Source organism: Coregonus lavaretus (assembly GCF_964263955.1).
Source record: "Coregonus lavaretus genome assembly, chromosome: 30".
Taxonomy (NCBI): domain Eukaryota; kingdom Metazoa; phylum Chordata; class Actinopteri; order Salmoniformes; family Salmonidae; genus Coregonus; species Coregonus lavaretus.
In genome coordinates this window covers 23,915,358-23,929,501 of record NC_140017.1, presented here as the reverse complement: position 1 = coordinate 23,929,501, position 14,144 = coordinate 23,915,358, and the positions used below count along the sequence as shown (strand labels likewise).

General features: G+C 40.2%; 1 protein-coding gene across 1 annotated transcript; it reads right to left on the bottom strand.

Moving 5' to 3' along the window:
* Positions 1 to 975: 975 nt before the first annotated feature.
* LOC311105447 (adenine phosphoribosyltransferase) lies at positions 976 to 13,728 on the bottom strand. The gene is made up of 5 exons (XM_084147602.1): positions 13,573 to 13,728; positions 2,838 to 2,931; positions 2,253 to 2,399; positions 1,539 to 1,634; positions 976 to 1,365 (listed from the first exon to the last, which is right to left on the bottom strand). The coding sequence occupies exons 1-5, from the start codon at positions 13,693 to 13,695 to the stop codon at positions 1,223 to 1,225; spliced, it is 603 nt and encodes a 200-aa protein (XP_084003728.1). The 5' UTR covers positions 13,696 to 13,728; the 3' UTR covers positions 976 to 1,222.
* Between the last annotated feature and the right edge of the window lie 416 nt (positions 13,729 to 14,144).

Here is a 14,144-nt window from a genome sequence, read left to right as displayed (position 1 = left end):
CTCCGGACCGCTCCTGTCTCAGCCTCCAGTATTTATGCTGCAGTAGTTTATGTGTCGGGGGGCTGGGGTTAGTTGGTTATACCTGGAGTACTTCTCCTGTCTTATCCAGTGTCCTGTGTGAATTTAAGTATGCTCTCTCTAATTCTCTCGTTCTCTCTTTCTCTCTGAGAACCTGAGCCCTAGGACCATACGTCAGGACTACCGGGCATGCTGACACCTTGCTGTCCCCAGTCCGCCTGGCCTTGCTGCTATTCCAGTTTCAACTGTTCTGCCTGCGGTTACGAAACCCCTACCTGTCCCAGACCTGCTGTTTTCAACTCTTAATGATCGGCTATGAAAAGCCAACTGAGAGACCTGAGCCCTAGGACCATACGTCGGGACTACCGGCCGTGGTGACTCCTTGCTGTCCCCAGTCCGCCTGGCCTTGCTGCTATTCCAGTTTCAACTGTTCTGCCTGCGGTTATGGAACCCCTACCTGTCCCAGACCTGCTGTTTTCAACTCTTAATGATCGGCTATGAAAAGCCAACTGAGATTTATTCCTGATTATTATTTGACCATGCTTGTCACTTATGAACATTTTTGAACATCTTGGCATGGTTCTGTTATAACCTCCACCCGGCACAGCCAGAAGAGGACTGGCCACCCCTCATAGCCTGGTTCCTCTCTAGGTTTCTTCCTAGGTTTTGGCCTTTCTAGGGAGTTTTTCCTAGCCACCGTGCTTCTACACCTGCATTACTAGCTGTTTGGGGTTTTAGGCTGGGTTTCTGTACAGCACTTCGAGATATTAGCTGATGTACGAAGGGCTATATAAAATAAAATTGATTGATTGATTCACAGCTGTAATGTCTACCAAAGGGGCCTCCACCAATTATTAACTCTGGGGTATGAAGACATAGGCAATCAATAACATTTTTTCTAACATTCTTTCACTTTGAATATGTGGAGGAGGTTGTGTAGAGCTGTAGGATTTTTTTAAATTTAATCTTAAGGCAACAATATGTGAATACTGTGCAACAGGTGTGTAGACTTTCACTAGGCACTGTATATACAATATGCTTGCATAGAAGCCAAAAGCATTGAATGAATTCACCACTCCAAGGCAATATATGATCTTAGTGACTTCTTGGACAAAGCACCATACAAGAGTAACATATAATCCTGGTCAGCACAGTTGGAGATAGCATACCCTACTCTGAATTGCATGACCTTGAGTTTGAGCACTTAACTGGCAAAGCTCTTGAAGGAGTCAAGATATTGTTTGTCAATTTGACTCTGTAGTTCCTCCGGGATGCAGTGAGAGTATTTGTATTTCTCCTTGATCCACTTCCCTCCCTCGCTGTTCTCAATGGCCACAGCAGCAACACCTGCAAATATGCATGACTTTTACTTGATAATAATTAAGATAGAAAACATTTTACAGTATACAGTTGTGATTAAGGTATAGATTTTTTGCACTTCTCAGTGTTACAACAAATTAAACCAAGTCTAGCCTACCTACAATGAGACACATTGTCTAGCACTGTGATTACACACTGACCTACAACAGTAGCTCCCTGCCTCTCCACCAGTTTGATAGCAGCCTTCATGGTTCCTCCGGTCTCTATCCACTGGTCCACTATCAGCACCTGTAGCCCTGCAGCACAGAGACAGACCAACTAGTGGTTGTGGTTGTGTCCCAAATGGTGCCCTATTCCTTACATAGTGCATTACTAGCTCTATGGGCACTGGTCAAAATAAGGGAATAGGGTGCCATTTGGGATCTACACTGTATTTCTATTCAAACTCCTAATTCACAGTATGCACACCGGCAGTCCTACTGAGATACAGGACAAAACACATTCAGAGAATCTCCTTGAAGGGGAAATGTTTCCTTAAATACAAAGGTGTTCAGTGGCTATACAAACACTATTTGCTATACAGACTAGGGCCCTTGGTTCCTGCACCAACACTAGAGGGCATTATGTCACAGGAAATAAGAGTGGTTATGTCTGGAGAGAATGAGGCCATGGTTTCATTCATTGAAACAAATACAAACAGTCAGAGCCAAAACAGGCCATACTGTATGTTGTCTAATGCTACATTCATGTTAATGAGTGTCTCTTTAAATTTCACCTCAGGATTCTACAAACAAGGCAGGACTCTTGAAACCTTAGATGAGTGGTGTCCGTTCATTGGCCATAGACTCAAAATGGTGACTTATTCACCAAGGAAAGCAATCCTGTCACACTGTGATGGTTAAACTGTGACTCACCTGGACTTAACACATCCAGGCGAACCTCCATCATCTTCTCTCTGCCTGAGTAGTCACTGTACTCTTGGCTCTGGGTTTGTATGCACAGGTGTCCTGCTTTGCGGATAGCCAGAAAGCCCTTTCCAAGGGTGGTGGCCACAGCCGATCCTAAAAACCACCAAGATAAACATGACATCTTAGAAACAACAGAGTTCATTTCACCAATCAATATTTTCTCTCAGAAGACTTATACACCTGATTGAAGTGACAGCAGCATTCCATGTAGATCAATCCATACAGATCCCTTTCACACATACTATGATTGATTTAGCAAGGCTTTTGTTCTGAATTGCATGATGTGATATTTTACTCTTAAAGTGTGTGCTTGTTCTGGCAGTTCCCCAAGTAGGAACTATACTTGTACTACCCCTAAATTAAGTATCATTCCCAGAGGGGTTAGGTTTCCTGGCCTTTCAGTGGAGCTTGCTGGATGTGAAATAAAATTAGAATGCAGTAAGTAGCATGGAGCCACACTTCAGCAACAACACATGTGCAGATTGGTTCAGATTGTATGTTTTCCTGAAACATTATTGACTGGTTGTTTACCAAGGATGAATCCCATTGCATCTATCCCCACTACCAGGTCAATGGCCTCCTTCTGGAATGGACAGAGAAGGTCCTTCACACAATCTGACAGGGCCTGGATTAGATACAAAATAAACCAGAATGAACCAGATTGACCACCCGGACTGCTATGGGTTTCCTTACAGTATCTTTACAGTATATGCACTGGGCAAAATACACATTTTACACACTGCAGGGGGAAATGTGTTATAGTTATAGGTTGTGCAATGGGTATCATAAGTATTCACCCCCCGTTGGATTTCTTCACATTTTGTTTCCGTTACAAACTGGAATTGTAATGGCTTAGCAGATAATAACAAAAGAAGAACAATATTTACATGGCTCAAAGAGAAGGAATATAATATCTATTGTTTACAGGAAACTCGTTCAACAATTCTAGATGAAGTTGTGTGGAAAAAGGACTGGAGGGGCGAAATATACTTCTCCCTTGGCGAAAGAAACTCAAAAGTGGTGATGATATTAATTAACAGTAATTTTGATCCGAATGTGCAAATGGTCCAAACAGATCCGCAAGGTAGATGAATGATTTTAAATATGTTGTTGGACCATAAACAGATATGGCTCATTAACCTTTACGGACCAAATAATGTTGATCCACACTTCATTGACAATATACATAATAAATGATCAACCCTGCAAGCAATACAAGACTCTATTATTATGGTGGGAGATTATAATACTGTTTTAAATAGCTCAATGGACCATAAATGAAATCATACTACAAACTATCCCCCTCATGCTCTTAAGGAAATCATGAATGTCATGGATACATTAGAACAGGTGGATATATGGAGGCTTAAATATCCTGACCTAGTGAGATATACATGGCGGAGACTCAATCAAGCTAGTCATCTTGACTTCTTTCTTATGTCATTCTCGTTGGCACCAAAAGTTTAAAAAGTGTTGATAGGGGACAAAATGCGGTCGGACCATCATGTAATTGGCATATACAATACTCTTACTGAATTTCCACGTGGGCGAGGATATTGGAAATTTAATCAAAGCCTATTGTATGATAACATGTTTTTAAATAGGACAGAGGAATTTATAACTGAATTTTCCGACATAACATAGGCACAGCAAATACCCTTATTGTATGGGACACTTTTAAATGTGCCTTAAGAGGCCGTGCAATTCAGTACTCATCTCGAAAACAAAAGCAATTTAGGTCAAAAGAGTCCTTACTAACAAAGGAAATAGAAGGTCTAATAGAACAGATAGATAGCAAGAAAAACTGTAACAGGCTCAGAATAAATTACAGGAAAAACAAAAAGAAATTGAGAAACTTATTCAAGAAAGATCAAGTGTAATATATTATAAAAATAAAGCAAACTGGATGGAATATGGGGAAAAATGCACCAAATTATTTTTAATCTTCAACATAGAAATGCTACCAAAAATAATTTATTGAAGCTGGTTACAAATGACGAAGTCACCCATGATTCACCAAATGATATTTTGAAGGAGGAAGCAAAGTACTTTAAGCATATGTTTTCGTTTCAGTTGCCTCCATCTCCTCTAACTGAAGCTAATTGTAGGGATTTGTTTTCTATTGATAATGTAAAATAATTAACAGCCATACAGAAAGACTCATGTGAAGGTGAAGTTACAGAGGAGGAACTTCTGAATGCAATTAAAGACTTTAAGTCCGGGAAATCTCCAGGGTTGGATGGCATACCAGTCGAGGTCTACCAAACCTTTTTTTGATAAACTCAGAGGACCGTTATTAGCATGTTTTAACCACTCCTATGTAAATGGTAGATTATCAGACAATCAAGATTTCATTATTACTGAAACAGGATACAAGTGGGAAATATAAAGATCCAGTCCATTTAAAAAACTGGAGGCCCCTTACACATCAGTGTTGTGATGCAGAAATTCTAGCAAAATGTATAGTGCATAGAATTAAAAAGGTATTGTCGGACATTATTCATTCTAATCACACAGGTTTTTTACATGGACGATACATTGGAGATAATATAAGGCAAGTACTGGGAACAATAGAACACTATGAAAAATCTGGGAAACCAGGCCTGCTATTCATAGCAGACTGTGAAAAGGCATTTGATAAAGTACGACTGGAGTTTATATATACAGTGGGGAAAAAAAGTATTTAGTCAGCCACCAATTGTGCAAGTTCTCCCACTTAAAAAGATGAGAGAGGCCTGTAATTTTCATCATAGGTACACGTCAACTATAACAGACAAAATGAGAAAGAAAATCCAGAAAATCACATTGTAGGATTTTTTATGAATTTATTTGCAAATTATGGTGGAAAATTAGTATTTGGTCAATAACAAAAGTTTCTCAATACTTTGTTATATACCCTTTGTTGGCAATGACACAGGTCAAACGTTTTCTGTAAGTCTTCACAAGGTTTTCACACACTGTTGCTGGTATTTTGGCCCATTCCTCCATGCAGAGCTCCTCAAGAGCAGTGATGTTTGGGGGCTGTCGCTGGGCAACACGGACTTTCAACTCCCTCCAAAGATTTTCTATGGGGTTGAGATCTGGAGACTGGCTAGGCCACTCCAGGACCTTGAAATGCTTCTTATGAAGCCACTCCTTCGTTGCCCGGGTGGTGTGTTTGGGATCATTGTCATGCTGAAAGACCCAGCCACGTTTCATCTTCAATGCCCTTGCTGATGGAAGGAGGTTTTCACTCAAAATCTCACGATACATGGACCCATTCATTCTTTCCTTTACATGGATCAGTCGTCCTGGTCCCTTTGCAGAAAAACAGCCCCAAAGCATGATGTTTCCACCCCATGCTTCACAGTAGGTATGGTGTTCTTTTGATGCAACTCAGCATTCTTTGTCCTCCAAACACGACGAGTTGAGTTTTTACCAAAAAGTTATATTTTGGTTTCATCTGACCATATGACATTCTCCCAATCCTCTTCTGGATCATCCAAATGCACTCTAGCAAACTTCAGACGGGCCTGGACATGTACTGGCTTAAGCAGGGGGACACGTCTGGCACTGCAGGATTTGAGTCCCTGGCGGCGTAGTGTGTTACTGATGGTAGGCTTTGTTACTTTGGTCCCAGCTCTCTGCAGGTCATTCACTAGGTCCCCCCGTGTGGTTCTGGGATTTTTGCTCACCGTTCTTGTGATCATTTTGACCCCACGGGGTGAGATCTTGCATGGAGCCCCAGATCAAGGGAGATTATCAGTGGTCTTGTATGTCTTCCATTTCCTAATAATTGCTCCCACAGTTGATTTCTTCAAACCAAGCTGCTTACCTATTGCAGATTCAGTCTTCCCAGCCTGGTGCAGGTCTACAATTTTGTTTCTGGTGTCCTTTGACAGCTCTTTGGTCTTGGCCATAGTGGAGTTTGGAGTGTGACTGTTTGAGGTTGTGGACAGGTGTCTTTTATACTGATAACAAGTTCAAACAGGTGCCATTAATACAGGTAACGAGTGGAGGACAGAGGAGCCTCTTAAAGAAGAAGTTACAGGTCTGTGAGAGCCAGAAATCTTGCTTGTTTGTAGGTGACCAAATACTTATTTTCCACCATAATTTGCAAATAAATTCATTAAAAATCCTACAATGTGATTTTCTGAATTTTTTTTCTCAATTTGTCTGTCATAGTTGAAGTGTACCTATGATGAAAATTACAGGCCTCTCTCATCTTTTTAAGTTGGAGAACTTGCACAATTGGTGGCTGACTAAATACTTTTTTCCCCACTGTAAATGCCTGGAGCATTTCAATTTTGGAGAATCTCTTATAAAATGGGTTAAAATCATGTATAGTAACCCTAGGTGTAAAATAGTAAATAATGGCTATTTCTCAGAAAGTTTTAAACTGTCAAGAGGAGTAAAACAAGGTTGTCCACTATCGGCATATCTATTTATTATGGCCATGGAAATGTTAGATATTAAAATCAGATCCAACAATATTATCAAGGGATTAGAAATCCAGGGCTTAAAAACAAAGGTGTCATTGTACACTGATGATTCACGTTTTCTTTTAAATCCACAAATTGAATCCCTCCACACTTTCATAGAGGATCTAGATACATTTTGTAACCTCTCTGGATTACAACCAAATTATGATAAATGTATTTTATAACATATTGGATCACTAAAAAATACAATTTTAATAGAAAGTTAGCAAAAATAGATAAGATCTTGCTACAATGGAAAGGTAAATACCTGTCTATTTGTGGAAAAAGTTTACCTATTTGCTTATGGTCTTACCTACGCCTAGCGAACAGTTTTTTAAATTATATGAGAAAAATATATTCCATTTTATTTGAAACGGCAAGCCAGACAAAATTAAACTGGCCTATTTATATAATGAATATGAATTCGGAGGACAGACATTATTACATATTAAAGCATTAGACCTATCACTAAAAGCTTCAGTCATACAAAAGTTATACTTAAATCCGAACTGGTTCTCTAGCAAATTAGTAAGATTGTCTCACCACATGTTCAAGAATGGCCTTTTCCCCTTTATTCAGATTACAACCTCTCACTTTCAGTTATTTGAAAAGGAAATATCCCAAATATCCCTATTTCTAAAACGAGCCATAGAAAGTTGGTTGCAATTTCAATTTAAACCTCCAGAAACAACAGACCAAATAATGCAACAAATATTGTGGTTAAACTCAAATATACTAATTGATAGAAAACCATTATTAATTTGAAAAAATGTTTTAAAAAGGTATAATCTTCTTAAATGATATCATAGGTAGGACTGGTGGAGTTATGTCGCACATTCAGCTAAGAAAAACATGGAAATGTCTGCTCTACCCAAAATTACAACCAAATAATTGCAGCATTACGGCAAAAATGGAAGAGGAAAGTGGAAGGGGGAAAAAGTAAGGAACTTGTCTGTCGGCCCTGCATTAAAGACCATAATTGGTTAAAGAAAATTGTGATAAATAAAAATGTATACCAGTTTAATTTAGGACCAAAGGATTGATAGCCATCCCATGTAGATTGCAAAATAGTTGGGAAGAGATTTTTGACGTACCGATTCCATGGCATAGTGTTTATGAACTGATACGCAAAACGACGCCGGATTGAAAACGTATAATTTTTCAATTTAAATTATTATACGGAATTCTTGCTACCAATAGAATGTTATTTATTTGGGGGATACAATCTTCCCAGCTCTGCAGATTTTGCTGCGAAGAAACAGAATCATTGTTTTGGCACTGTCCATTTGTAGATAGTTTTTGGTCACAGGCCCAGGAATGGCTGAAGGATTGCAATATTTACCTGGAGCTAACCCTGCAGATAGTACTACTGGGTGATCTGAAAAGTCATAGTCAATCGATCAATAATATAATAATACTTTTAGCAAAAATGTTTATTTTCAATTTACAATCTTTAGAAACAATGAGAATAGAAGGGTTCAGAACTTTTGTGAAACATCACAGTACAGTTGAAAAATATATGGCAAATAGAAATCCAATATAGATGGTGTGAAGAGATAGATGGGAGGTGTTGAATGGAGCTGAAGGATGGGACTACTAACAATAACTAATAACAACAACTAATAACAACAAGATAACTAATAATGTAAAGCATACTGTGTCCATAATATGTACAGTGGGGAGAACAAGTATTTGATACACTGCCGATTTTGCAGGTTTCCTACTTACAAAGCATGTAGAGGTCTGTAATTTGGATCATAGCTACACTTCAACTGTGAGAGACGGAATCTAAAACAAAAATCCAGAAAATCACATTGTATGATTTTTAAGTAATTCATTTGCATTTTATTGCATGACATAAGTATTTGATACATCAGAAAAGCAGAACTTAATATTTGGTACAGAAACCTTTGTTTGCAATTACAGAGATCATATGTTTCCTGTAGGTCTTGACCAGGTTTGCACACACTGCAGCAGGGATTTTGGCCCATTCCTCCATACAGACCTTCTCCAGATCCTTCAGGTTTCGGGGCTGTCGCTGGGCAATACAGACTTTCAGCTCCCTCCAAAGATGTTCTATTGGGTTCAGGTCTGGAGACTGGCTAGGCCACTCCAGGACCTTGAGATGCTTCTTACGGAGCCACTCCTTAGTTGCCCTGGCTGTGTGTTTCAGGTCGTTGTCATGCTGGAAGACCCAGCCACGACCCATCTTCAATGCTCTTACTGAGGGAAGGCCAAGGTCTCGCGATACATGGCCCCATCCATCCACCCCTCAATACAGTGCAGTCGTCCTGTCCCCTTTGCAGAAAAGCATCCCCAAAGAATGATGTTTCCACCTCCATGCTTCACGGTTGGGATGGTGTTCTTGGGGTTGTACTCATCCTTCTTCTTCCTCCAAACACGGCGAGTGGAGTTTAGACCAAAAAGCTATATTTTTGTCTCATCAGACCACATGACCTTCTCCCATTCCTCCTCTGTATCATCCAGATGGTCATTGGCAAACTTCAGACGGGCCTGGACTTGCGCTGGCTTGAGCAGAGGGACCTTGCGTGCGCTGCAGGATTTTAATCCATGACGGCGTAGTGTGTTACTAATGGTTTTCTTTGAGACTGTGGTCCCAGCTCTCTTCAGGTCATGCCGTGTAGTTCTGGGCTGATCCCTCACCTTCCTCATGATCATTGATGCCCCACGAGGTGAGATCTTGCATGGAGCCCCAGACCGAGGGTGATTGACCATCATCTTGAACTTCTTCCATTTTCTAATAATTGCGCCAACAGTTGTTGCCTTCTCACCAAGCTGCTTGCCTACTGTCCTGTAGCCCATCCCAGCCTTGTGCAGGTCTACAATTGTATCCCTGATGTCCTTACACAGCTCTCTGGTCTTGGCCATTGTGGAGAGGTTGGAGTCTGTTTGATTGAGTGTGTGGACAGGTGTCTTTTATACAGGTAACGAGTTCAAACAGGTGCAGTTAATACAGGTAATGAGTGGAGAACAGGAGGGCTTCTTAAAGAAAAACGAACAGGTCTGTGAGACCTGGAATTCTTACTGGTTGGTAGGTGATCAAATACTTATGTCATGCAATAAAATGCAAATTAATTACTTAAAATTCATACAATGTGATTTACTGGATTTTTGTTTTAGATTCCGTCTCTCACAGTTGAAGTGTACCTATGATAAAAATTACAGACCTCTACATGCTTTGTAAGTAGGAAAACCTGCAAAATCGGCAGTGTATCAAATACTTGTTCTCCCCACTGTATATAGGTTATAGGTTGAGAGCTTTTGTGAAAGAGCACAGTTAGAAAGATATGGCATATAAAAGCAAACAAGACATCATGAAAATGATTGGAGAGGTTGAGGGTAGAGGAAGTTCATGAGTAAAAACAAACAAAATAGAATTATTGTAAAATTGACTGTCCATAAAATGTATATAGTATGTATAAACTGAAAGTAGAGGCCTAAGCGTTGTTGTTCATTAGATTACTCCAATTAGGGGAGGGGTGGTGGGGTTGGAATGTAAAAGGGAAAAATATTTTTTTAAGGATATGTATATATTTGTCTGTATATTGAAAAGTGGGATTGAAATAGATTTAATTGTTATTTCTGTAATTGATCTACACAAAATACTCCATAATGTCAAAGTGAAAAGGAAATTCTACACATTTTTACAAATGAATAATAACATGAACCAACTAAAATACACTCACTGGTCAGTTTATTAGGTACACCATCCCGATCACGAAAATGGATCGCTCCTACCGACAGTGAGTCACGTGGCTGTGGCTTGTCATATAAAGCAGGCAGAAAGGCATCTAGGCATTCAGTTACTGTTCGATTGAAAGTTAGAATGGTCAAAATGAGTGACCTAAGCAACTTCGAGGGTGATATGATCATCGGTGCCAGGCACGCTGGATCCAGTATCTCAGAAACAGCCGCCCTCCTGGGCTTTTCACACACAAGTGTCTGAGTTTACCTAGAATGGTGTGACAAACAAAAAACATCCAGTCAGCGGCAGTCCTGTGGGAGAAAACAGCTTGTTGATGAGAGAGGTCAAAGGAGAATCGTGCAAGCTAACAGGTGGGCCACAAACAGACAAATAACGGCGCAGTACAACAGTGGCGTGCTGAACGGCATCTTGAAACGCACAACTTGTCGATCCTTGTCATGGATGGGCTAATGCAGCAGACGACCACACCGGGTTCCACTCCTATCAGCTAAAAACAAGAAGAAGTGGCTCCAGTGGGCACGCGATCACCAACACTGGAGAATTTGAGGATTGGAAAAATATTGCCTGGTCCGACGAATCCCGGTTCCTGTTGCGCCATGCTGATGGCAGAGTCAGGATTTGGCATAAGCAGCATGAGTCCATGGACCCATCTTGCCTGGTATAGGCTGGTGGCGTACTCATGTGGGGAATGTTTCCCTGGCACACGTTAGGTCCCTTGATACCAACTGAGCAACAAACGTTTCCGAGACCTTGTAGAATCCATGCCCCGAAGAATTCAGGCTGTTCTGGAGGCAAAGGGGGGTCCGACCCGGTACTATATGGGTGTACCTAATAAACTGGCCGGTGAGTGTATAGTCATTGCATAAGTATTCACCCCTTTGTGAGTCTAAATTAGTTCAGGAGTAACATTTGGCTTAACAAGTCACATAATAAGTTACATGGACTCACTCTGTGTGAAATAATAGGGGTTGACATGACTTTTGAATGACTACTCCTTTTTCTGTCCCCCATACATTTAATCTGTAAGGTCCCTCAGTCAAGTACTGATTCAACTACAAAGACCAGGGAGCTTTTCTAAAGTCTCATAAAGAAGGGCAGTGCTTGGTAGATGGGTAACAATAACAAATCAGACTGTTACGAACCCCGTGGCTTTAAACGTCTAGGATGGATGGAGAAGAGACCCGTAACATAATTCATGCAAATTAGAATGATGACATGGAACAGTGAGAACAAAAACTACACGACAACCATAAACTACCGTCAAACATAAAATGTTTATTTTTAAACACACGGTAAAGGTTTGGGAAAAAGGGCTGAGCAGGACCCAAGAAATGAAACAATAGTGTAAAAAAAACCTAAACTGATCTTGCCTGCCTCAAGAAACACACAAAGTTACCAAACAGAGTAACCAGCAAATGAGTGAGTACACAAAACACAGGACACCACAGTATCCATACTCACATACGAAAAGTAGTCTAACAAAGTTACCAAACAGAGGAACCAGCAACTTAGTGAGTAAACAAAACACAGGACACCACAGTATCCATACTCACATACGGAAATAGTCTCTAACAACAAACACAACTGACTGGCTTTTAAACAATGGGATGTGTGATTGAAAAACCAGAAACAGGTGGTGCAATGCAGAGGAATGTTCACTGATTGGTCCACCTTAGCAATCAGCAGACACCCCAACGACCACCAATCAGGAACATACAGGACACCTGTGATTAGGGCAGAAGGAGAGGAAAAACACAAAAAGACACAGGATACCTGTATCCGTAACACAGACATTGAATATATCTTTAAGCATGGTCAAGTTAATAATTATGCTGTGGATGATGTATTAAACCACCCAGACACATAAAAAAATACAGTCATCATTCTGAACTGAGCTGCAGGACAGGAAGAAAAAATGCTCAGGGATGTCACCATGAGGCCATTGGTCATTTAAAACAGTTATAGAGTTCAATGGCTGTGATGGGAGAAAAATGAGGATAGATCAACAACATTGTAGTGACTCCACAATAATTACCTAAATGAAAGAGTTAAAATAAGAATACAAATATACAGAATAAAAATATTCAAAAATATACATCTTGTGCATATGCAACAAGGCACTAAATTAATACTGCAAAAAACACGGCAAAGGAATACACCTTTTGGCCTAAATGCAAAGCCGTATGTTTGTGGCAAACACAACACATCACTGAGTAACTGCCTCCTTATTGTCATGCATCATGGTATGGGTAAGCTTGAAATCAGCTAGGACTGGGGAGTTTTTCAGGGTAAAAAGAAACAGGATGGCGCTAAGCACAGGCAAAATCCTAGAGGAAAACCTGCTTCAGTCTGCTTTATACCAGACACTTGGAGAGGAATTCACCTTTCAGCGGGACAATAACCTACAACACAAGGCCAAATCTACACTGGAGTTGCTTACCAAGAAGACAGTGAATGTTCCTGAGTGGCCAAGTTACAGTTTTGATTTAAATCTAATTGAAAATCTATGGCAAAACGTGACAATTGCTGTGTAGCCATGATCCCCAACACCTTGACAGAGCTAGAAGAATTTTGAAAAGAATAATGGGTAAATATTGCACAATCCAGGTGTGCAAAGCTCTTATAGACTTACCCAAGAAGACTTGCATCTGTAATCGCTGCCAAAGGTGTTTCTAACATGTATTGACTCAGGGGGGTTAATACTTATCTAATCAAGGTATACAGTTATATTTTTCATTAATCTTTATAAAATGTTTGAATATTTCTTCCACTTTGACATGACAGAATATTTTGTGTAGATCGTTGACAAAAAAAAGAACAAATCCATTTAAATCCCACTTTGTAACACAATGAAATGTGAAGAAATCCAAGGGGGGTGAATACTTAGAATACCCACTGTATTGTTCAGTTACCACATCATCTTTATATCCCTCTTGTAAGGCAAAAGTACTCTCCTGGGGAATATATCCCAAGAATTTGATGACCCAGATATGTTAAATACAACTGATTAAAGCCGCTCAACACTCACTCATCTTCTTTGGACATTTGGACCAGGAAAATAAAGGTATATCACTAGTACCTGGGAATTACAGTAGAGTCTTGATGGGTCCAACCAGGCAAATGTTGGTCCTTTGGTGTTTGGTGCCATTAGGGAAAGGTACCAGCCTTTCCCTCTGTCTGTTGGAACAGCCAAAGCGTCCATTCTGAATTAATAGTCCACACAATTATAGAGGCAGAGGAGCCTGGGCTGTGAATCTGTCTGCTGGCCTGGCCACCCATATCAGGTTCCAGGGGGTGTGTCAATGTGTAGACCATGACACAGAATACATACTGACATGGAGGCTTTACAGAGCTCTACTCATTATCATTAGTGCTAGACCCTGATATTGTTATTGCAACATTACAAAGATTTTAAAAAAAGTATTGCAACCTAAATGAAAAGTCATAATCCAGTTGAAATCAATGTCAAAACACATTTCAGATTCACATTCTGTTAAAGGTCCCCAAAGCACACACATCCCTGGGTCGCTCCTCTTTTCAGTTCGCTGCAGAGAGCGACTGGAACGAGCTGCAAAAAACACTCAAATTGGACTGTTTTATCTCCATCTCTTCCTTCAAAGACTCAATCATGGACACTCTTACTGACAGTTG